The sequence below is a fragment of the Phyllobates terribilis genome, unplaced genomic scaffold (genome assembly GCF_046119375.1).
Source record: "Phyllobates terribilis strain yellow unplaced genomic scaffold, ASM4611937v1 Scaffold_3__8_contigs__length_932513732, whole genome shotgun sequence".
Lineage (NCBI taxonomy): Eukaryota > Metazoa > Chordata > Amphibia > Anura > Dendrobatidae > Phyllobates > Phyllobates terribilis.
Window position 1 is genome coordinate 579,335,276 of NW_027362763.1, and position 22,949 is coordinate 579,358,224.

The following is a 22,949-nucleotide window of genomic DNA, read 5'->3' on the forward strand; positions in this document are numbered from 1 at the left end:
AATGTCTGTGACCGAACTGTAAGAAACCGCCTAAAAGAAATGGGATTTACATACAGAAAAGCTAAACATAAGCCATCATTAACACCTAAATAGAAAAAAACAAGGTTACAATGGGCTAAGGAAAAGCAATAGTGGACTGTGGATGACTGGATGAAAGTCATATTCAGTGATGAATCGCGAATCTGCATTGGGCAAGGTGATGATGCTGGAACTTTTGTTTGGTGCCGTTCCAATGAGATTTACAAAGATGACTGCATGAAGAGAACATGCAAATTTCCAGTCATTGATGATATGGGGCTGCATGTCAGGTAAAGGCACTGGGGAGATGGCTGTCATTACATCTTCAATAAATGGCTAAGTTTACATTGATATTTTGGACAGTTTTCTTATCCCATCAATTGAAAGGACATTTGGGGATGAGGACATCATGTTTTAAGATGATAATGCATCCTGTCATAGAGCAAAAACTGTGAAAACATTCCTTGAAAGAAGACACATAAGGTCAATGTCATGGCCTGCAAATAGTCTGGATCTCAATCCAATTGAAAATCTTTGGTGGAAGTTGAAGAAAATGGTCCATGACAAGGCTCCAACCTGCAAAGCTGATCTGGCAACAGCAATCAGAGAAAGTTGGAGCCAGATTGATGAAGAGTACTGTTTGTCACTCATTAAGTCCATGCCTCAGAGACTGTAAGCTGTTATTAATGCCAGAGGTGGTGCAACAAAATACTAGTGATGTATTGGAGTGTTCTTTTGTGTGTTTGTTTTTCATGATGCCATAATTTTTTCCTCAGAATTGAGTGATTCCATAATTTTTCCCTTTGCTCGGTCTGAAAAAAATTACCCTTACTGAGTACCACATTTTTTATCTTGATTTCTTTTAGTGTTTCTGTGATCTGCTTTTTTTCAACATTAAACAACTGAATGAACATCCTCCGAGCCCGGTGAATCCATAATTTTTGCCAGGGGTTGTATAATGTTTAGTAAAGTTTCATAGTGTCCAGTAGAGATGAGCAGATCAGGCAAAATTCTAATTCACCTGTTCGCACACTTTTTCCTGGGAAGTTATTGTCTTATATTTTAATGTCCCTTATTATTTTCTAGGATCTTTCCAGAGACTGGAGAATAATACATTTAATATGTAAAAAAAAAAAAAAAAATTCTTACACTCACACTCAGCTCACCTCTCCGGCCCCTCTGCTAACTCACCACCACCCATCCGTTCCTCATTGCATCTTCGGATCGGCGTCAGCAGTGCTGAAATCCAAGGGTCTTTGACTTCATGGGCCGTGACCCTTGCGGGTGCGGGTGAATGCATAGAGCTATCCACCTACCAAACTCTGAAGCCTCGGCCTAGCGACCGAGGCCCCAAGGATTTTAGCACTGACGACGCTGATCTGAAGATGCAACAAGGACCGGAATGTGGCGGTGAGTAGCGGAGAAGTGAGTAGAAAGGTTTTTTAAAAAAAAAAAAACATTTTGATGGCCTTTTGTGGTTCAGAAAGATGGTGGCCATTGGCTGCCACATTGCTAGATCTGCGCAGAAGCAAATTACAAAAAGTCTGCACAATGTCGAACTTAGATTTGTGTAAAAGTCAAGTAGAATTCAATTCTATTCTATTTGCTCCCCTCTCCAGTGTTAGTTTTTCAGTATTGACACTCCTTAACGCACACACACATTTTTAAGGCTTTTTTGTAACACTAAAAATTCTTTTTTTGTGTGTTTTTATGCACGTAACATTCTCTCAAAACACTTTTAGCTTAGCTTTTGGTGTTTTTTTCTACATGTATCTTTCCTGGCGCTTTTCAAATTCTATAGAAAAGCCTAGGGTTATAACGTCATAAAAAAAAATGCCACAACCAATAGGCAATGTATGTAGAGAATCTTATTATTCATTAAGTACTTTACAATAATGTTGTTGGCTTAAAGAAAAATGCCATGAAAAACTTGGGCGTTGTTCATAAATATGCTCTGTGCACAACCAGTCATAGGCCAGTTTCACATAGAGCTCCTTAGGGGTTTTGTTGCTGCGTTCTCTATTTTGTTCATTGTAGGTAAAACGATGTCTTAACCTTGAAGCAATACATTTATAATAATATTTTAATTTATACAACACCAACATATTCCACAGCACTTTACAGTTAATATACAAATATTAATATTTAAGGAAATATTCTTTATTATCCTAACATATACATTAGTACCTGTTAAGATCCACGCTTGAATACAGGTCAAGACCCTTGCTAAAATATTTGTGTTGAGAGTCCAGGCATGATAAAGATGCTGCACATGTACCATGCTTTTTCCATTCATGTTTCCTATAAAGAAGAAATCAGTTTGAGAATAACCACCATTATTTCTTTATGAGAGACACTCTAGAAAATGGCAATAACAAAACAAGACCTAATGGTAGAAAAGAAAATATTTTAGATTGATATTCTTAAACTATTGCTCCATTTAAATGAAATAAGTGGTAGAGGTTTGTCTTTTTGTTGCATAACTATAATATCAGAAAAATGCACCCTTAAGAGGTCATAAAGCAATAACAACTCCTTTAGAAGCACATTCCAGCCGTTGATACCAACAGGTATGTAATATGGTTCTTATTTTGCCCATTTATTTCAACATTATGCTTATTCCAAAATTCACACATCAAGTTTAAATCATGGATATTGCTTAGATTGTCACAAAATGACCACAAAATAATGCAATTTTTCAGAAATTTTACACAAATTACAACAAAAATTGCAATTTGACAGGGATGTGTGCACCATAACACATTATTGGGGAGCTCAATTTTTCAACAGGGTTCACACCAAAACACAGAGTAGGGCTAAAATGACTTTTTGGTAAAGTTTTTTGACCCATAGTCAATGGTGGACGAAAATGAATTGAAATAAAAAGAAAGGACTTATGCACTACTAGTATTCGTTCTAAAAATTGTATCAAAAACAGCACTTGTGTTTCCAGCCTAAGGCTGGCGTCACACTACCGTATAAATGGCCGAGTGCTATGAGATAAAACATCGTATAGCACTCGGTCCAGTGTTATTCTAGGGGGCAGATCAGCCATTATTTTCTCAACCCGATTCAGCATGACAGAACAATCGCAGCATGCTATGATTGGCAGCGAGACTCGACATGCACCCATACAAGTCTATGGGTGCGAGTGAAACATTGGACTGCACTCGGTTGTCACCACAGTGCAGTCCGATATATGCCGAATCAGGTCATGGAGGCAAAGGAGAAATTACTTTCTCAATCTTATCCGCACTTGTTCTGCAATTCTCGATACTCCATTAAAGTTCGCAGCAGAGCTGGAGCTGAAGGTCATTGGCATATTGCCTCCGATGCCAAACACTTAGTCTGTGTCCAGTCTTACAGAGCACTTCATGCCTGAACCCCTTCATCACCTTGCAATTTTCCATTTTTGCGCCCCTTCTTCCCAGAGTTGTAACTTTTTTATTTTTCCATCTACATGGCCATGTGAGGCCTTGTTTTTTGCGGAACAAGTTGCACTTTTGAATGACATCATTGGTTTTACCATATCATGTACTGGAAAACAGGGAAATAATTTCAAGGGCGATGAAATAGCAAAAAAAAGTGCAATTCTACACTTGTTTCTTGCTTTGTTTTTTTTACCATGTTTACTAAATGCTAAAACTGACCTGCCATTATGGTTTCCCAGGATAGTACTAGTACGCAGATACCAAATATGTATACGTTCCTTTTTTAAGTGGTGAAAACAAAATTCAAAGTTTGTAAGAAAAAAAAGTCGCCATCCATAGTGTCTCCATTTTTCGGGATCTGGGGCTGAGTGGAGGGGCTTATTTTTTGCACGCTGAGCTGATGTTTTTATCGATACCATTTTGGTGTAGAAATGTTATTGTTTGCCCGTTATTGCATTTTATTTCAATGCTGTTGTGACTAAGAAAATATAATTCTGGAATTTTGATATTTTTTTGGGTTATGCCGTGTACTGGTCGGATTAATTCTTTTTATATATTGCTAGATCGGGCAATTCTAAATGCTGCAATACCAAATATGTGTATTTTTTTTAATTGTTTTTTTTTTGAATGGGGCGAGAGGGGGGTGATTTGAACATATATATATATAAAAATATATAAAACTTTTTTTTTACTTTTTACCTGCTTCCATAGTCTCCATGGGAGACTTGAAGCTACGATCATCTGATCGCTTGTGCTACACATAGTAGGGCTTCAGCTCATCGGCCACTGGGCAGTGCTCACATCAGTTCGGCAATGACAACCACAGGTGTCTCCTGCAGGCCCCAGGTTGTCATGGCAACCCATCAGCGGCCCATGATCATGTGATGGGCGTGCTGATGGGTGGGTCTTATGACGCGCTTCTGGCGCGGCTATGTTAAATGCCACTGTTGTAGATTGACAGCGGCATTTAACATGTTTATATTTTGATATATCGATTCTGAACGCAGCAATATCAAATGTGTATTTTTTTATTTATTATTTTATTTTGAATGGGGCAAAATATCTTCAAAGATAAAAGTCTAAGGGGGTCAGATCGGGAGACCTTGGTGGCCATTCAACTGGCCCACGATGACCAATCCACTTCCCAGGAAACTGTTCATGCAGGAATGCTCGGACCTGACACCCATAATGTGTTGGTGCACCATCTTGTTGGAAAAACTCAGGGAACGTGCCATCTTCAGTGCATAAAGAGGGCAACACATCATCCTGTAGCAATTTCAGATATCCAGTGGCATTGAGGTTTCCATTGATGAAGAATGGCCCCACTATCTTTGTACCCCATATACCACACCATACCATCAAGATACCAGATGTGAAGCATCTGAAACAACGGATACTGGAAGCCTGTGCTAGCATTTCTTATGCGGTGTTGCTATCAGTGTGTCAAGAGTGGGAGAAGAGGGTTGCATTGACAATCCAACACAATGGGCAGCATTTTGAACACATTTTATAAGTGGTCATAAACTTGTAAAAAACTCATGAAAGAATAAAGTTACGTTAAAACCAAGCACACCGTTGTTTTTCTTATGAAATTCTCAATAAGTTTGATGTGTCACATGACCCTCTTCCCATTAAAAAAAATAAAGTTGGATCCAAAATGGCCGACTTCAAAATGGCCGCCATGGTCATCACCCATCTGGAAAAGTTTTCCCCCTCCCATATACTAATGTGCCACAAACAGGAAGTTGATATCCCCAACCATTCCCATTTAATTTAGGTGTAATCCATATAAATGGCCCACCCTGTAGAGATAGTGCTTTTCCTTTTCATTACTACCTTACAATTAGCATTAAAAAAAGCTTGAAAGTGAAGTTTATTATGAGCATGTCTTCAGAGCTCAGTTTTACCAGACTCATTAGACCATTATGATGAGATTATTCTTTGTGCCATAAACATCTTTACATCTTTTGCTTACCAAAAATCAGAAGTGTTTGGATGTATAATATCAGGCCACCACTTGTTCATTTCTGTCAAAAGGTCCTAGAAAATAAAAACATAAAAAAACTTATAATAGCCAACGTTACAGCTTTTCTAAAAAAATAGATTCAAAATACTGTAAATGAAACTGCATTCATTGTGGGAAAAAGAAAGTGTGAATATGTCTTCTATCTATAACTGGAACATTCCTATAATGTTCTGATGTTTTACCAAGATATTCAGTTGTACTTCCTCCCTTCCAAGCCTAGATTCTGACTGTTTTGCTTCTTAGGTTTCCAACCTGTAATACTTGTACCCCAGGGAATGCACATGAAGTCTCTAGATTCATATGGTTCTTGTTTTCTGTTTATAATGTGACGCTAAGCATATGTTCCAAGTTTTGGGTGTACTTTTTTAATCAGTTAATTCTTTCGTAATGGGAACTTGTCAACCAATTTTTGCTACCCCATATGTGAGTACCATAAAATAGGAAACCCAGATTACAGTTAAGTGTCACATAGCTTCCTGTTGAAATATATTTTGATAAAATCACTGTTTTTTTTTGCTGCAGCCACTGCTAGCTCTCTTAATGATGAATTCTATATAAACCTGCTTTCAATAGTGATTGACAGCCTACATACAGTAAGCAGAAAGAAGTCAGTGTGAGATGATCGAGAGTTCATGAATATCAAGAACTATATTGCTGCAGGTTTGTTGGTCCTCTCAGCGATAATCTCTTACGTCACGGCCCCACTATCAGTATTTGGTCAGTATTTGGTCAGTATTTTTTCTCAGCAGTGGGAGCCAAAAGCAGGTGAGGAACAACCAGAAAAAAGGTATAAGTCACCAATTCTGCATTTATCTCCCACTCCTGAGAAAAAATACTGACCAAATACTGACAGTGGGGCCGTGGCCTTACTGTGAAAACACTGTTTGATTAAAACTACAGCAACTACAGCTACTGCAGGCCACTCACAGGCATCACATGACCAGCCACTGATGTCACATTAAGTGAGGCGTGACATCAGCGATGCGGTCCCTGCGGTGGCTGCTGGGTTGTGGGCGGGGTTACCCCCCATATCACACCCAGCATCCACTGCGCACTCTCCCAATGAATGGGGAGAGGGAGAGCGCGCGGTGGATGCCGGGTGTGACGCGCCCACAACCCACCATCCACCTGTGGAATGCAGAAGCGGGACCCCTGGCTGCATCCAGAACCATGACGTGACATCAGCGGATGTCAGAGCCGGCTGAAGCTGTGGGTCACGTGATGCCTGTGAGCGCCCAGTGATAGCGCCACTCACAGGCAGTATCTGCAACAGAAGGTATTTACAAAAACCCTTAGAGGTCACGGAGGAATACATGGGGGGGGGGTAATAATAAGTACTGGACAACCCCTTTAACTTCCTGGCTGATTTCTTGAGAAGATGCTTATATTAAAAATATGGTAATCCTAATTGACCTAAAACAGGAAAGGTTTATTCTAATTTATGTCAGATATTGAGAGAAACATGCATATGAGTCTTTTTATATAGTGTATGGAAACATCAGGTTTCAACGGTATTTCATATGTTTAAAGGGATTGTCTGGTTTAAATCGATAAGTCTGCAGTCACTCTGTATGACTTATGAATCCCCCCCCAGTGCACACACTGTGCACTGCGGGGATTCGCCTGTTTCTGACTCGGGACCGGACGGTATGTATGGGTTATACATACTCCCAGCCAGTAGGAGTGGCTTTGCTTCCATACACTTCAATGGAGCGAGGTAGCACCTCTAGTTGGCCACGCCCATTGGCCGGCTGGATCACTAGATGGGTATACTGTTTATTTTAGTCTCTACCGAAACCCAAAAAAATCCAGTGTCTTAACATGACGGAAGAAGCTTAACCTGAGACACCTGACCATGAAGAACATATTTTATTCTGTTACTTTTAGGGCTCACTCACACTAGCGTATAACTCGGGCGAATGCTATCCGATGTTTAATGTCATCCGAGTACAATCCGGTGTATGAGCACAGAGACAATGGAGGGAGTAATCAAGTTCTCCGTACCTGTGCTGCGATTCTCTTATGCGAGAAAATCACAGTAAGAAGACAACAGGCTAAAACTCTGACAGTGTCATTAGCATAGTCGGTCCGATTCTCTCGCATGAGAGAATCTATGCTAGTGTGAGAGTACTCTTAAAGGGAATGTGTCAGTAGAATCAACCTCCCTGAGCATCTACAAGTGCATGCAGGTCATTGGAAACTGAATAAAGTGATACCTTGATATCTGTGATCCTATGTCTAATTCCAGTGAAATCCACAATTTTCTTATATACAATGAGCCATTATGATCTATGGGCCAGACACTGATCTCTCTGAGAATCTGCCTCCAGAGATTATTTTACATTAAAGGGGACGTTTCCAGTGTGAGACATGTAATGACTGACACTTTGCTCTCACAATCAGACACGGCTCTGCAGTGAGCTCAAATGTAGCACAGCACCGCAGACATGAATGCCATCTCATTACAAATACATTTGCAGTTATCTTCTCACAGTGCTGTCAGTTTTGCTGTATTGCCCTTTCCCCGACACTAGCAGCCTGTGAGATGGAAGGTGAACCACTATGATAGGACATGTCTAGAAGTAAAAGGTTTAATTAGACAAAGTTCATACTGTTTAGCTCCGATCTCACTGCAGAGCTGTGTGTGATTAGAGCAGACTGTCAGTCATTACATGTCTCACACTGGAAAGACCTTCTTTCATTTATAATAAGATCAGATCAGATCAGTGTCCAGCCCATAGTACTGAACAGCTCATTTACACATAGGAAAAAACATGGATTTCTCTGGAATAAGATATCAGATCACAGATATCAAGGTATCATTTTATTACGCTTCCTAGGGGGGCAAGGGATCTGTAAGCCAGTACATGGCAATAAGCTTTCTTGTCATAAATATAAGACGTTCAACAGCTACTTTTCTCGGTGTATTGATTTATATATCTTTCACATATCTCTAAATACAAATCAAGGGATTAGTGGGAACAGTAACATTATATCCTATACAAATCAAATTTCAATGCTTGCAATCTCAGGAATTCCCAAAGCATACGCATAATTCCTGCCCCCTTGAGGGTACTTCAATGTTATTTTTTATTTTTAAGTAGAAGGTACCTAGAAAGACCTGGGGGTGATTTATCAAATACTTTGTGTCACTTTTGTGCAGCTTACCTCAATGTTGGATAAGTCCAAAGGCCAGGAACTATTGCACATGTCTGCTTTATCAGGCCTAAAAAAACAGAATTGATAATATCATGCTTTCTCACAAAGATAGATACATGTTATGTTATTATAATAATATCATACAGGGACAAAAGTACACATGTGAAAAATCTTAGGTAATGCCCCCTTAAACTCAACAAACTAGAAATAAAACTTTACAAGCTAATATCTTAAAAACAAATACTATGTTATCCTCAGATTTGCAGCCACTATTTCACGACGTGGCTAGCTTACTATATTCAAACTAGTGAAAGATTGTCTTCAAAGGAAATCTGTCATCAGGTGTTTTCTATGGGATCTAAGAGCAGCATGATGTAGGGAGAGAGACCCTGATTCAAGTGATGTATCACTTACTCGACTGCTAGTTGTAGTTTTTATAGAATCCCTGTTTTCTATGCTGTAACTGTAGCAATGGTCAGAACTATGGGCTGCTTATAACCCAGACCACACCTCCAATTAGCAGCTTCTTATGTATACTGTACATTGTTAGCAAGCAGCCAATCAGGGCTTACACAAATTAGCTGGACTGCCTGGCACAGAACACCTAGTCCTGCAGGGATAATCTCCAGATGATAAAACAATGAATGTATTGAAACTACTTAAGGCTGCTGGGCAAGTGACACATCCCTGGAATCAAGATCTCTGCCCCTACATCATGCTGCTTTCAGATTAAATAGCAAAAAAACCTGCTGACAGATTCCCTTTAAAAACATAAAACTTCGCAGGAACACTTTTCAGCAAGCTGCATTTTTTTTTTTTAGTAAAGTCAGGAAATTTGGTTTTAACCAATAAAATGTGTGTGCGTGAATTTAATAAAAATGCTCAGACCACTCTTTCAGACATTGACATTGTTCAGAAATCTGTATGAAGCAAAACTAGCTGTACATACACTCCTCAACATTGAAGTTGTAACGCCGAGAACGTAAAGTTCTTGGAGTAATTATAGAGTAATTCTAGAAATCACAGGATCAATAAACATTTTAATGATATGCAAAGGATGAAAAAATAGAAACATTTTTCATAACATCTCAGTTTATTATCAAGCAGAAATTCACGCACTTACACTCATTGGCTGCTGTCAATTAGATTATTAACTGTTGTCTGAGTAATGTTCTGCTAAACTGAATGCACTTAAGGCAGCAAATCATCAAGATCCGTAATCTCCAGAAGAAAACAGGAGGCTGGAAAAGAGCAATACGGGCTGAAATGGAGATCTTTCCTCTTCTATGGCAAAAGCTGGACTGAAGCAATAATAGCAGGAAATTGATCTGGAGACCACGTAGAAAAGCACAGGAAGAGGCTTCGTGAAGAAACATCACACTGTTTCTTATGGAATTATGGCGAGGGTGGCATAACGTACAATAGCCAGACCACTCTAATCTTCATTCCAGGTCATTAACAGCTCAGCGTTACATTGATTTTGTGGTGGAACCAGTGATATAGCCATTTCTCCAACGTGTCCGAGGAGCCATTTTTCAACATGACAACGCTAGGCCGCACCACTGCTACTGTGAGGAGCTTGCCTGGCCTAAGCATGCTGCTATAGCCTGCAGACGACTCCAAGCTGGACTCCCATTAAGCACATTCGGAACATCACTGGAAAGCAGTTTCAACGGGAGCTCCCAGCATCAGATCTTGATGATTTACGTGCCCAAGTGCATTCAGCCTGACAAAACATTGCTTAACCATTAATACCTTATTGATAGCAGCCAAGGTGTTTATGTGCATATATTTATTAGTCTGGGGTTCATATTCAATGGTGATGATGCTTTTAAAACTTTTTTTTTAATTTTTCACCATTTGTACAGCATTAAGGTTTCTACAGATCCTGTGATTTACAATAATTCACTTATTTTCCTTCCTGATGTTGCTATTTCAGTATAGAGGAGTATGTAAGATGGCTGTTGGCTGAAAAGCACATTAGCACATCCAAAAGCCATTAACATGTGATAAAAATGTGCATATGAATATATAGTCATACCCGAAAGAGCAATTTCAGCCACGACTGTATATGGGTATATATTATACATAAATACACGTATATCACATTTATACACATATCATGTGTGATATGTGTATACATTGGAGGAGACATGCTAGGGAGCAAAGAGAGTGCAAATAGGGTTTTAACCGATTAAAAACAAGATAAAAGAAATAAATGCATGCTCATCTGGTGCTGTAGCACAGGGTTCCCCAACTCCAGTCCTCAAGGCCCACCAACAGGTCATGTTTTCAGGATTTCCTTAGTATTACACAGGTGATAATTGCATCACCTGCACAGGCAATAATTCCATCACCTGTGCAATACTAAGGAAATCCTGAAAACATGACCTGTTGGTGGGCCTTGAGGACTGGAGTTGGGGAACCCTGCTGTAGCACATTGCAACAATTCAAATGGCATGAAATCATCTGCTGCAGGACACGAGTCGTCCGACAAAAAGGAAATGCTGTCCTGATAGAATGTGGTTTTCCTGCGCTGCTGGTAAACTGATAAGGAAAAGCTTATAAGGCGATGAATTCATAAAAGAATTGTTTATTCATAGGTTACAAAGGCAACGTGTTTCAAAGTTATCCAAAACTTCTTCCTCAGAACATAACGTTATGTCCTGAGGAAGAAGTTTTGGACAACTTCGAAATGCGTTGCCTTTGTAACCTATGAATAAACAATTCTTTTATGAATTTGTAGCACCCTGAGGATTCGGCTGCTACAGGGGTATTGCACCTCAAGCCAGAGGTGTGATATTCCACTCCCGGGTAAGGAAGGAGTGTGGAACTGAGCTCGGTAGGCTGCATGCACTACACACATCCCATTTCCGAGGAGCAGACCGACGGTACTCCCACTTAGAAATGTGCAGGTACGACCGAGTCTGTTCCTGGCTGGAGTGGGAGGGGGGTGGTACATCCCAAGTAGTGTAGGGGCAGATAGGGGGAGCAGCCTGGGTAAAGATAGGAGCTCATTGGGTGCTGGTCACCTGAGCTCACACATAGAGGGATATATAAGGTGGGCACCAACTAAGAACAGGGTCAGTTGCAGAGAGAAAGTCAGCGAGCAGAGGAGAAGAGAGACCCAGAGTGAGAGAGGAGAAAGAGAGACCCAGAGGGGGAAACAGAAGAGAGGACTCTAAGAACCCAAATTAAATCCCCGGGTGAAGAGTCGGCATCAGGGTACCGGAACCCAAGCTGGTGGGGGCAAAAACACACCCCAGCCAGAGACCGGAGGCCGTGGGCAGCGTCTGCCACGGCCACCCACCACATCCACCACGAAGGCATACCACGTGGAGGGTCAGGGAACCCAAGGCCAAGGGTCTCCCAACAGAAGGCCCGAGGGAGCTGGACCTGGGTGGATCAATAGTGGGGACGGCCAGAGAAAGGACAGAAGGAGAGCTCAGGGTCACGCTCCGGACTTATTTGGGGGTTGGCTGGATCCAGAACCTGGTGGACGCAGCACGGCTCGGGAGGTCACTCGAAACTGGAGTGACCGGAACATCAGCAGTGAGTAAACATCCTAAACTGCATAACCCGACTCTGTCTCTGATTGCCGTCTACACTGCATCACCACAACCCCCATCCTCTGCACCTGATCCCCCTGAGGCTATACCCCACCCGTTGGGGGTTATATCACCAAAGCTGCACCTACACCATCAGCCTCAGCGGACCCTGCTGCAGCGGCGGCCGTAGTGACCGCAATACAACGGGTGGCGTAGTCGACATTAAGAACTTATTAACATCTGTAGGACTGCCACATACAACTGAGTTTGACACCCTGGGCACGGACCGGGTCACAGCCACTCGGAAGACTACAACTCCCATCTGATCCGGCTCCGGATATTCCCCCTAAAGAATATGGCCCAGGGGGCGCGTCAACTTCATCGCCTTATAAGCTTTTCCTTATCAGTTTACCAGCAGCGCAGGAAAACCACATTCTATCCGGACAGCATATGTGTATACATGTGATACATATACTGTCTATATTACATATATCTCACGGCGACAGAGGAGTCAGAAGACCGCAGCGTCTGAGTTCACATACTCCTGCACTGAATAGAAGCAATTCTCCCTCTTATTAAATGGTGCCAGTTTCTTTCAGCAGTGCAGGAGTTAATATGCTCAGCTTTGACTCTCTCTAGCTTCCTTCTGGAAGTTCTCAGCTGTGCAGCATCAGCCACGATTTTCATTGGCTGTAAGCCATAATCATCAACATTAACATAAATAAACACCTGAAATATATCACTCTGTTTATAATGACTCTATATAATATACCAGTTTCACTTTTTGGATTGAAGAACTGAAATAAATTAACTTTTTGATGATATTCTAATTTAAATAATAAGAATAAAGTAGCACCTGTATATATAATATATATATACACATACATTTATGTATTTTTACGGGAGGATGCAAATAACAAGAATTGAAGCAGCAGTCCAGCTTGAAATAGACTCATTTGAGAGGAGCTTTCACAGAAGTTTAAAAGCTCATAGGGTATGTGCACGTGTTAAGCTGCAGACATTTCTGCACAAAAAATGTGTTTCTTGCCAGGTAAAACGCTGCATAATAGTCTTGTTTTTGTGTGCGTTTTCTATGTGCTGAAAGAACTGACATGCTGCAGATCTGAAACTACTTCAAATCTGCAAGGATTACAATAAGCAACATGTGCATGAGATTTCAAAAATCTCATTTATTTTGCTGGTCCAGTAAAATGCTGTATTTCTCGAGGGAAGAACACACAGGAAAAAGCACAACGTGTGAACATATGGTTACAGCCTTTTCACTTTGCTCAGATCTTTTTATACATTTAATTTATTCAGACCTTATGTTCTTGAATACTTTCAAATCTAGGTGTCCTCCATCTCTATGCCCACTGAACCAAGCATCAGCATATGTACGTGTTCATATACAGTGGAGAAAATAAGTATTTGACACACTGACGATTTTGCAAGTTTTCCCACCTACAAAGAAATTTGAGAGGTCTGTAATTTTTATTGTAGGTACACTTCAACTGTGAGAGACAAAATATAAAAAGAAAAATTAGAAAATCACATTGTACAATTTTTAAATAATTAAATTATATTTTATTGCATGAAATAAGTATTTGATCACCTACCAACCAGCAAGAATTTTGGCTCTCACAGACCTGTTAGTTTTTCTTTAAGAAGCCATCCTACTCTGCACTCATTACCTGTTTGAACTTGTTACCTGTATAAAAGACACCTGTCTACACACTTAATCAATCACACTCCAACCTCTCCACCATGGCCAAGACCAAAAAGCTGTCTAAGGACTCCAGGGACAAAATTGTAGACCTGCAAAAGGCTGGGATGGGCTACAGGACAACAGGCCAGCAGCACAATTATTAGAAAATGGAAAAAACACAAGATGAATGTCAATCTTCTTCGGTCTGTGGATCCATGCAAGATCTCGCCTTGAGGGGTAAAGGTGAGTCTGGTCAAGGTCAGGAATCAGCCCAGAACTACACGGGAGGACCTGGTCAATGAGCTGATAAGAGATGGGACCAGTAAATCAAGCATTATCGTTAGCAACACACTACGCCGTCATGGATTAAAATCCTGCAGTGCATGCAAGGTCCCTGTGCTAATGCTAGCACATGTCCAGGCCTGTTTGAAGTTCGACAATGACCATCTGGATGATCCTGAGGAGGCATGGGAGAAGGTCATGTGGTCAAATGAGACCAAAATAGAACTTTTTGGTATTAACTCACTCGCCGTGTTTGGAGGAAGAAGGATGAGTACAACTCCAAGAAAACCGTCACAACCATGAAGCATGGTGGGGGAAACATCATACTTTGGGGGTGCTTTTCTGCAAAGGGGACAGGACGACTGCACCATATTGAAGGGAGAATGGATGGAGTCATAAAATGCAAGATTTTGGCCAACAACCTCTTTCCCCCCAGTAAGAGCATTGAAAATGGGTCGTGGCTGGGTCTTCCAGCATGACAATGACCTGAAACAGACAGCCAGGGCAACTAAGGAGTGGCTCCATAAGAAGCATTTCAAGGTCCTGGAGTGGCCTAGCCAGTCTCCAGACCTGAACCCAATAGAAAATCTTTGGAGGGAGCTGAAACTCAATGTTGCCCAGAGACTGCCCCGAAACCTGAAAGATCTGGAGAAGATCTGTATGGAAGAGGGGGCCAAAATCCCTGCTGCAGTGTGTGCAAACCTGGTCAAGAACTACAGGAAACATCTGATCTCTGTAATTGCAAACAAAGATCTCTCTATCAAATATTAAGTTCTGTTTTTCTACAGTATCAAATACGTATTTCATGCAATAAAATGTAAATAAATTATGTAAAAATCAAACAATGTGATTTTCTGGATTTTTTTTAAGATTCTGTCTCTCACAGTTGAAGTGTACTATGATAAAATTTACAGCTTACACTTTACAGAAGCGAGAGACTTACCCAGTGACTCTAGAGATGGAAAGCGACTCTACCGTACAAACTGTACTCCATCTGTGATGGCTTATGTACTGAACACTACTGTATAAGGTCATAGCTGTAGGACATGGGAGAAGCCTGTGCGGTAGCGCAAAAAGTCTTTATTTGTTCTCTAGAACTTCAGCAGTATGGGAAACATTGCTGGACAAGTTTTTTTTTGCAAACCGTGAATCGAATCTCACACTATTTGAATTAATTTAAAATCACAAATTTTAGGAAATTTGACTCGAACTAGATCCTCCATGGATCGTTCCACTCATCCCTGGTAGAAGACCTAAAAGCCCCCATGCACACTAGATTGATGTTATCTGAACTCGCCAACCTCAGCAGGCTCTGCTGACTTTCTAACGTGTATGGGAGCCTCCCTACAGATATTGGGGAGATCAAGGGATGGCCAATATCAGAATGCCTATCCTTTTGTTCTCAGTGAGATAAGCAATCGCCAGAGTACTCTGGCAGCAGCTTTCTAGAGAACAAGGAGCTGCAGTGTGAGTGCTCCTGTGTATGGGAAAAAAGGCTAAAGTAGCTGTCAGTCAAACTAGATGCCAGGCCATCATTCAGCCTACAGCTATCTAAAGTGTACGGGGGTGTTTCTTTTATTCATAAAAAATGCCTTGTTGGCTCATTTATCACCTTAGCCTCGGATGTCTGCCTGACCCAGGGAGAGAATATTTTATCTGAACTGACAGGCATCAGCAATATGAATAAGAGCAAATCACAGAGCAAGCAGAAGTCATTCAGCATAGCAGCAGACCACAAGGCCACTGTGGGGCCCGTGGCTCGAACCGGTGACACCAACTGGATTCAATAGGATTACTTTACAAGTGCAACAATACATGTACCTCCTCCTGTCTTTAAAAGTTGGGAGCTATGGCCCTATGTGCCCTAACCACACCTACTTCAGATTTTTTTGGGGGGTGGGGGAGGAAGACCAATTAGGACTTTAGCTTTGGGGCCCCACAATTTCTATGTATGCCTCATAACAGAAGTGCAACTGTGGTAAACAGGAATGTAAAAACTGTTACCATATATTTTCCCTGTGATAGTGGTTAGACTTCAACTCTATTGGTCCTCTCTTAATGCACTCAATTCTTATCAGAAAATAAAACAAAATCCCATAATACTTATTATATATGACAATTTACCAGAGTCCGTGTAGCGTCCAATAGTTAGGAAGATATTCACATTGCTTTTCAGCCATCTACGTAGAATGACAAATGAAAATAAATTTGAAAATAAAAGAGGCATTTATGGTTTATTTTGTAACACATTTTCAGTATATATTTTAGACCAAAAACATAAAGGGACTTTAAAAATGAGAAAAAAAGGAGGTTTCCTTAAAGTGTACCTTTTTACTGGGTGAAATTTCAGAAAAAGTCGTTGTGTGTGCGTAGTTCACCATTATATAAATTACAGCCTGCATTTTTTGAAAGCAAGCGTGATCTCTCCTATACATTGCACACAGAGAGAAGATCCTGCTTTCCTAACACACGCTGATACATACTCAGAAGCAGCATAGAAGACACTATACAGCAGTGTTGCTGTAAATCCTCCGGTGAGACAGAACACTTACTAGAAACACATAGCATTTTTATGGGTGTCAGTGCCCCTCTCTCTACAGCAGCTAAAAATTCTAATTCTCCCTCTCCATAGACTTCTATGTGCAGCAGATTTAAACTAATCCGTCAATTAAGCTGAAATTCCAGGAGGCAGGTAAAGGGGAGAGGAGTGTAAAAACCGAAAAAAAAGCAGCATTTTTCATTAAGGAGACCAATTACATTTCTTATCTTTGCTTGTACTACAGACTATAGTGTAGAACTCCCTGAAGCTCCCACACATTGAAAAACAAATCTTTCTAATCTAAGTGATATGAAGAGTAGTGTAGAGCGAATTTGTTCGGCATTTCAAATTCGGGTTTGTGTTCGGGGTTCCGGCTTGGTAGCGCCAAAAAATCGGCTCCGCCCATGAACATCCCTGATTTGCCACACTGCCACGCAGATATCATTCCCTTTACACTTCACAAATACTCGCTATATTGTGTTGGTATATCAGATAAAATCTCAATAAAATTCATTTAAGTTTGTGGGTGTAACATGAAAAAAAATATGGAAAAATTCAAGGGGTATGAATACTTTTTCAAGGTACTGGAATTGAATAAATTGGCAACTATGAATGAAACTACAGTTCTGTGAAAAAGTGTTTGCCACCTTCCTTCCTGATTTCTTATTCTTTTGCATGTTTTTCGGACTTAAATGTTTCAGATCCCAAAACAAATTTAAAGATTAGACAAAGATAACACAAGTATCACAAAATGCAGTTTCTAAATGAAGATCTTTATTATTAAGGGAAAAAGAAATTTAAATCTATAGGGCTCTGTGTGAAAAAGTGATTTCCTCCCCACCTTAAAACATAAATTAACTGTGATTTATCACAGCTTTAGGAAGCTGAAGTCAATTCCACTAGCCTCACGCAGGCTTATTACCGCCTCACCTGTTCTCAATAAGGAAATCACTTAAATAGGACCCACCTGATAAAGTGAAGTAGACCAAAAGATCCTCAAAAGCTATACATCATGCTCCAAAGAATCCAAAGAACCAAAGAAATTCAGGATCAAATGAAAAACAAAGTAATTGAGATATACCAATCTGTAAAAGGTTATAAAGCAATTTCTAAAGCTTTGGGAACCACAGTGAGAGCCATTATCCACAAATGACGAAAACATGGAACAGTGGTAAACCTTCATGGAGTGGTCGGCCAACCAAAATTACCCCAAGAGCGCAGCGACGACTCATCCAAGAGGTCACAAAAGATCCCACAACAACATCCAAAGAAATGCAGACCTCATTTAAGGTCAGTGTTCATGGCTCCATCATAATAAAGAGACTGGGTAAAAATGGCATGCATGGCAGAGATCCAAGACAAAACCACTGCTGACCAAAAAGATCATGAAGACTCATCTCAGTTTTGCAAGAAAACATCTTGATGATTGCCAAGACTTTTGGGAGAATACTCTGTGGACTGAAGAGACAAAAGTTGCACTTTTTGTAAGGAATATGTCCCATTACATCTACCGTAGAAGTAACAGCATTTCAGAAAAAGAACATCATACCAATAGTAAAATATGGTGATGGTGGTGATAGTGTGATGGCCTGTGGCTGTTTTGCCACTTCAGGACCTGGAAGACTCGCTGTGTAAATGGAACCATGAATTCTGCTGTCTATCAAAAAATCCTGAAGAAGAATGTCCAGCCATCTGTTCATGACCTCAAGCTGAAGCGTACTTGGGTTATGCAGCAGGACAATGATCCAAAACACACCAGCAAGTCCACCTCTTAAATGGCTTAAGTAAAACAAAATTAATACTTTGAAGTGGCCTAGTCAAAGTCCTGACCTTAATCAGATTGTGATGCTGTGGCATGACCTTAAAAGGTGGTTCATAGTTGTAATTCAGCCACATTGGAGGGTTTCCAACAATTTTGGAGCGATGAGAGGGTCAAAATTCCTCCAGAGCGTTGTAAAAGACTCATTGCCAGTTATCGCAAACACTTGATTGCAATTATTGCTGCTAAGGGTGGCCCAACCAATTATTAGGCTTAGGGGTGATCACTTTTTCACACAGGGCCCTGTAGGTTTGGATTTCTTTTTCCCTTAATAATAAAGACCTTCATTGAAAAACTGCATTTTGTGGTTACTTGTGTTATCTTTGTCTAATATTTACATTTGTTTTGTGATCTGAAACATTTAAAGTGTGACAAACATGCAAAAGAATAAGAAATCAGGAAGGAGGCAAATACTTTTTCACACAAATGTATGGTTACATTTAGCATGCAACAAATAGTAGAGATGGCTACAGATGATGGTGACCATTGATTTCACTGTCTTTCAGTGACAAGCTTCTCACTTGGGTGTGATGCTCAAAGGGGGGTGGGAACAATAAAATATGACAGGGTATAACAGAGGGTGACATGGGATAAAATAATGAGGAGGGATTGCAGAGGTTACTAGGGCAGTGACAGTGCTTCAGGGTATAACAGAGTGTGACAAGGTGACAGTAGGTGATCAGGTATAACAGGGAGTGAAAGGGGGAGACACTGGGTGATAGGGTCTAACAAAGGGTAACAAAAGTAAAAGCAGCAGAGGAAAGTGATGCAGCAGAACCAACAGCCAAAACCACAGGCCCTAAGCTGTGAGAAAAAAAAAACATCATTTTAAACATTGTATAAGTTCAGTTGTAAGAAGCCGAATAGGAGTCAGAATGAGATGATAGATGCACAGTTTTTTTTATTAGTACATTAATTTCTATAATGATTTAAATTTGGGCATTAAAAAAAATATTTAGCTTCTTATTAGCCAATAGTGCTCTGTTAATTGTAGTAGTCTGTAATACTATGTTACAATGAGAGACTGTAAAAAGTCTAAATGCAAATGTAATGTGGGTGTAATACAGAGAACTGTCACATGATTTAGACATACTGAACTAAAGTAAAGAGGAAGTATTGGCAGGTGCAATAACGGCATTCAGGAAAGTGCGGAATGCTTCTCTTATGACAAAGGGTATTAAGGGTTATAAATGTACAGCTGAACTCAAAGGCTGAACTTGATGGACAGTTTTTTAAACTAATGTTTTCAACTGATCAAAGTCTATATCTTTTGTATCCACTCTTATTGGCAGCACAAAAACTACAATGCAATGTAAATTTTACAAAGTGCCAGATAATGTTAATTTCACTGTATGCTTAAAAGACTCTCTATTGCAGAAGATCAAGCTGCTTACCTTACATACTGTAACTGGCCACTGATGAACCAAAATAAGCTTGTTCCAACCTTGGTGTTTTCTAGATCCCAAAAAAGAGAACATTTACTGTAACATTTACTGTCAGTATTACTTTCATCAAAGAGGCTGTTACTTTTGTCTGCAACCCTATAATAAGATATCATTTGCTTTCGCTAGAATAAGAGAATGGAAGGTAAATATTCAAACTATGCAGAATAATTAACTACATATACTGTCCATTTCAAAAGGAAACATAAGCAGCGATTCATCAAACCTGGTATTTTGCATCATTTTAAACAGTTTAATTACAGTATTCTGGTGTAATTAATGAATCATGTACAGTGGGGAAAATAAGTATTTGATACAGTGTTGATTTTGCAAGTTTTCCCACCTACAAAGAATGGAGAGGTCTGTAATTTTTGTCGTAGGTACACTTCAACTGTGAGAGACAGACTCTTAAAAAAATTGAGAAAATCACATTGTATGATTTTTACATAATGAATTTGCATTTTATTGCATAAAATAAGTATTTGATACAATAGAAAAACAGAAATTAATATTTGGTACAGAAACCTTTGCTTGCAAATAAAGAAATCAGACGTTTCCTGTAGTTCTTGACCACATCTGCACACACTGCAGCAGGGATTTCGGCCCACTCCTCCATGCAGATCTTCTCCAGACCTTTCATATTTAGGGGCAGTCGATTGGCAACATGGAGTTTCAGCTCCCTCCAAAGATTTTCTATTGGGTTCAGGTCTGGAGACTGGCTAGGTCACTCCAGGACCTTGAAATGCTTCTTACGAACCACTCCTTAGTTGCCCTGGCTGTGTGTTTCGGGTCATTGTCATGCTGCAAGAACCAGCCCCAACCCATCTTCAATGCTCTTACTGAGGGAAGGAGGTTGTTGGCCAAAATCTTGAGATGTATGACCCCATCCATCTTCCCTTCAATACGGTGCAGTCATCCTGTCCCTTTTGCAGAAACACCCCCCCAAAGTATGATGTTTCACCCACCATGCTTCATGGTCGGGACAGTGTTCTTGGGGTTGTAGTCATCCTTGTTCCTCAAAACACGGCGAGTAAAGTTAATACCAAAAAGTTCTATGTTGGTCTCATCTGACCACAAGACCTTCTCCCATTACGGCGTAGTATGTTACTAATGATAATGTTTGACACTGTGGTCCCAGCTCTCTTCAGGTCATTGACCAGGTCCTCCTGTGTAGTTCTGGGCTGGTTCCTGATCTTTCTCAGAATCATCATTACTCCACGAGGCGAGATCTTGCATAGAGCCCCAGACCAAGGAAGATTGACAGTCATCTTGTGTTTCTTTCATTTTCTAATAATTGTGGCAACAGTTGTTGCCTTCTCACCCAGCTGCTGGCCTATTGTCCCGTAGCCCATCCCAACCTTGTGCAGGTCTACAATTTTATCCCAGGTGTCCTTAGACGGCTCTTTCGTCTTGGCCATGGTGGAGAGGTTGGAGTGTGATTGACTAAGTGTGTGGACAGGTGTCTTTTATACAGGTAAAGAGTTCAAACAGGTAATGAGGGGAGAGTAAGAGGGCTTCTTAAGGAAAAACTAACAGGTATGTGAGAGCCAAAATTCTTGCTAGTTGGTAGGTGATCAAATACATATTTCATGGAATAAAATGCAATTTAATTATTTAAAAATTATACAATGTGATTTTCTGATTTTTCTTTTTATATTTTGTCTCTCACAGTTGAAGTGTACCTACAATAAAAATTACAGACCTCTCCATTCTTTGTAGGAGGTAAAACTTGCTAAAATCGGCAGTGTATCAAATACTTATTTTCCCCACTGTATGTCAGCAAATCATGCTTTCCCTTATTATTAGTTTAGGAATACTAGAATAGTGTATATACACCATTCCTACAGTAAAGCACGGGGGTGGATCGCTGATGTTTTGGGGATGTGTGAGCTACAAAGGCACAGGAAACTTGGTAAAAGGTGAAGGAAAGATGAACTCAGCACATTATCAGCAAATACTGGAGGCAAATTTGCACTCATCAGCCCGGAAGCTGTGCATTGGACGTACTTGGACGTTCCAACATGACAACGATCCAAAACACAAGGCCAAGTCAACCTGTCATTGGCTACAGCAGAACAAAGTGTAGGTTCTGGAGTGGCCATCTCAGTCTCCTGACCTCAATATCATTGAGCCACTCTGGGGAGATCTCAAGCGCGCAGTTCATGCTAGACAGCCCAGGAATTTACAGGAACTGGAGGATTTTTGCCAAGAAGAATGGGCAGCTTTACCATCTGAGAAAATAAAGAACCTCATCCACAACTATCACAAAAGACTTCAAGCTGTCATTGATGTTAGAGGGGGCAATACACAGTATTAAGAACTGGGGAATGTGAACTTTTGATCAGGGTCATTTGGAAGTTTTTGGTTGTCATTAAGATTTAAAAAGAGAAAACACAGTAGTTTGACAATAAATAGCTTCACCCAAACAATAACCATGAGTGGGGAAAAATTCTCTGAAACAAGGCCAAGAAAGCAAAAAGTCTGCCGGGGTATGTAAACTTTTGAGCACAACTGTATACTGTACCCCCTAACAGATAATCTCATCATCAAACATGGATATAAGTAATGGAGAGCGGATGGCAAGTGCTTAAAGGAACAGGCTTGGGATAAAAGTATGCAGTCACTTTATGCGACCGCAGAATCGTGAAAACGTGCACACAATTCCCTCACTTTGCAAGCAGGCATGCATGTAAGCAATTTGCATGCTTGTGGCCATGTGACAACTAGACATGTTTGGCTTCTCTCAATAGAAGAGAATTGAGAGAACCTGGATCAGACTAGTCATGCAAATCGCTTAGATGCCCACTTGCACCAAGAATGTCGGGAAATTGTGAAAGAGCGCGCTCCACATGTGGTCATGATTCAGCAGTCTGCAGTCACATACACTGACAGTAGACGTTTGTCACATGCCTGGAAAACCCCTATAAACCTTTGGAAGTTACACACAATAAGGAAGAAACACAACACTTCACATTCCAAG

The 22,949-nt window shown here is 40.5% G+C and overlaps 1 protein-coding gene across 1 annotated transcript in view; it reads right to left on the reverse strand.

The window, feature by feature from the left end:
• The window catches only part of RNASET2 (ribonuclease T2), a 143,247-nt gene that overhangs the window by 60,411 nt on the left and 59,887 nt on the right, over nt 1–22,949 (reverse strand). Inside the window, exons 3-7 of the mRNA XM_073671449.1 lie at nt 19,922–19,982; nt 16,294–16,349; nt 8,644–8,701; nt 5,425–5,489; nt 2,206–2,319 (exon numbers count right to left, since the gene is read on the reverse strand). Of these exons, the coding sequence (XP_073527550.1) occupies nt 2,206–2,319; nt 5,425–5,489; nt 8,644–8,701; nt 16,294–16,349; nt 19,922–19,982 (354 nt within the window). The remainder of the gene's footprint in view (nt 1–2,205; nt 2,320–5,424; nt 5,490–8,643; nt 8,702–16,293; nt 16,350–19,921; nt 19,983–22,949) is intronic.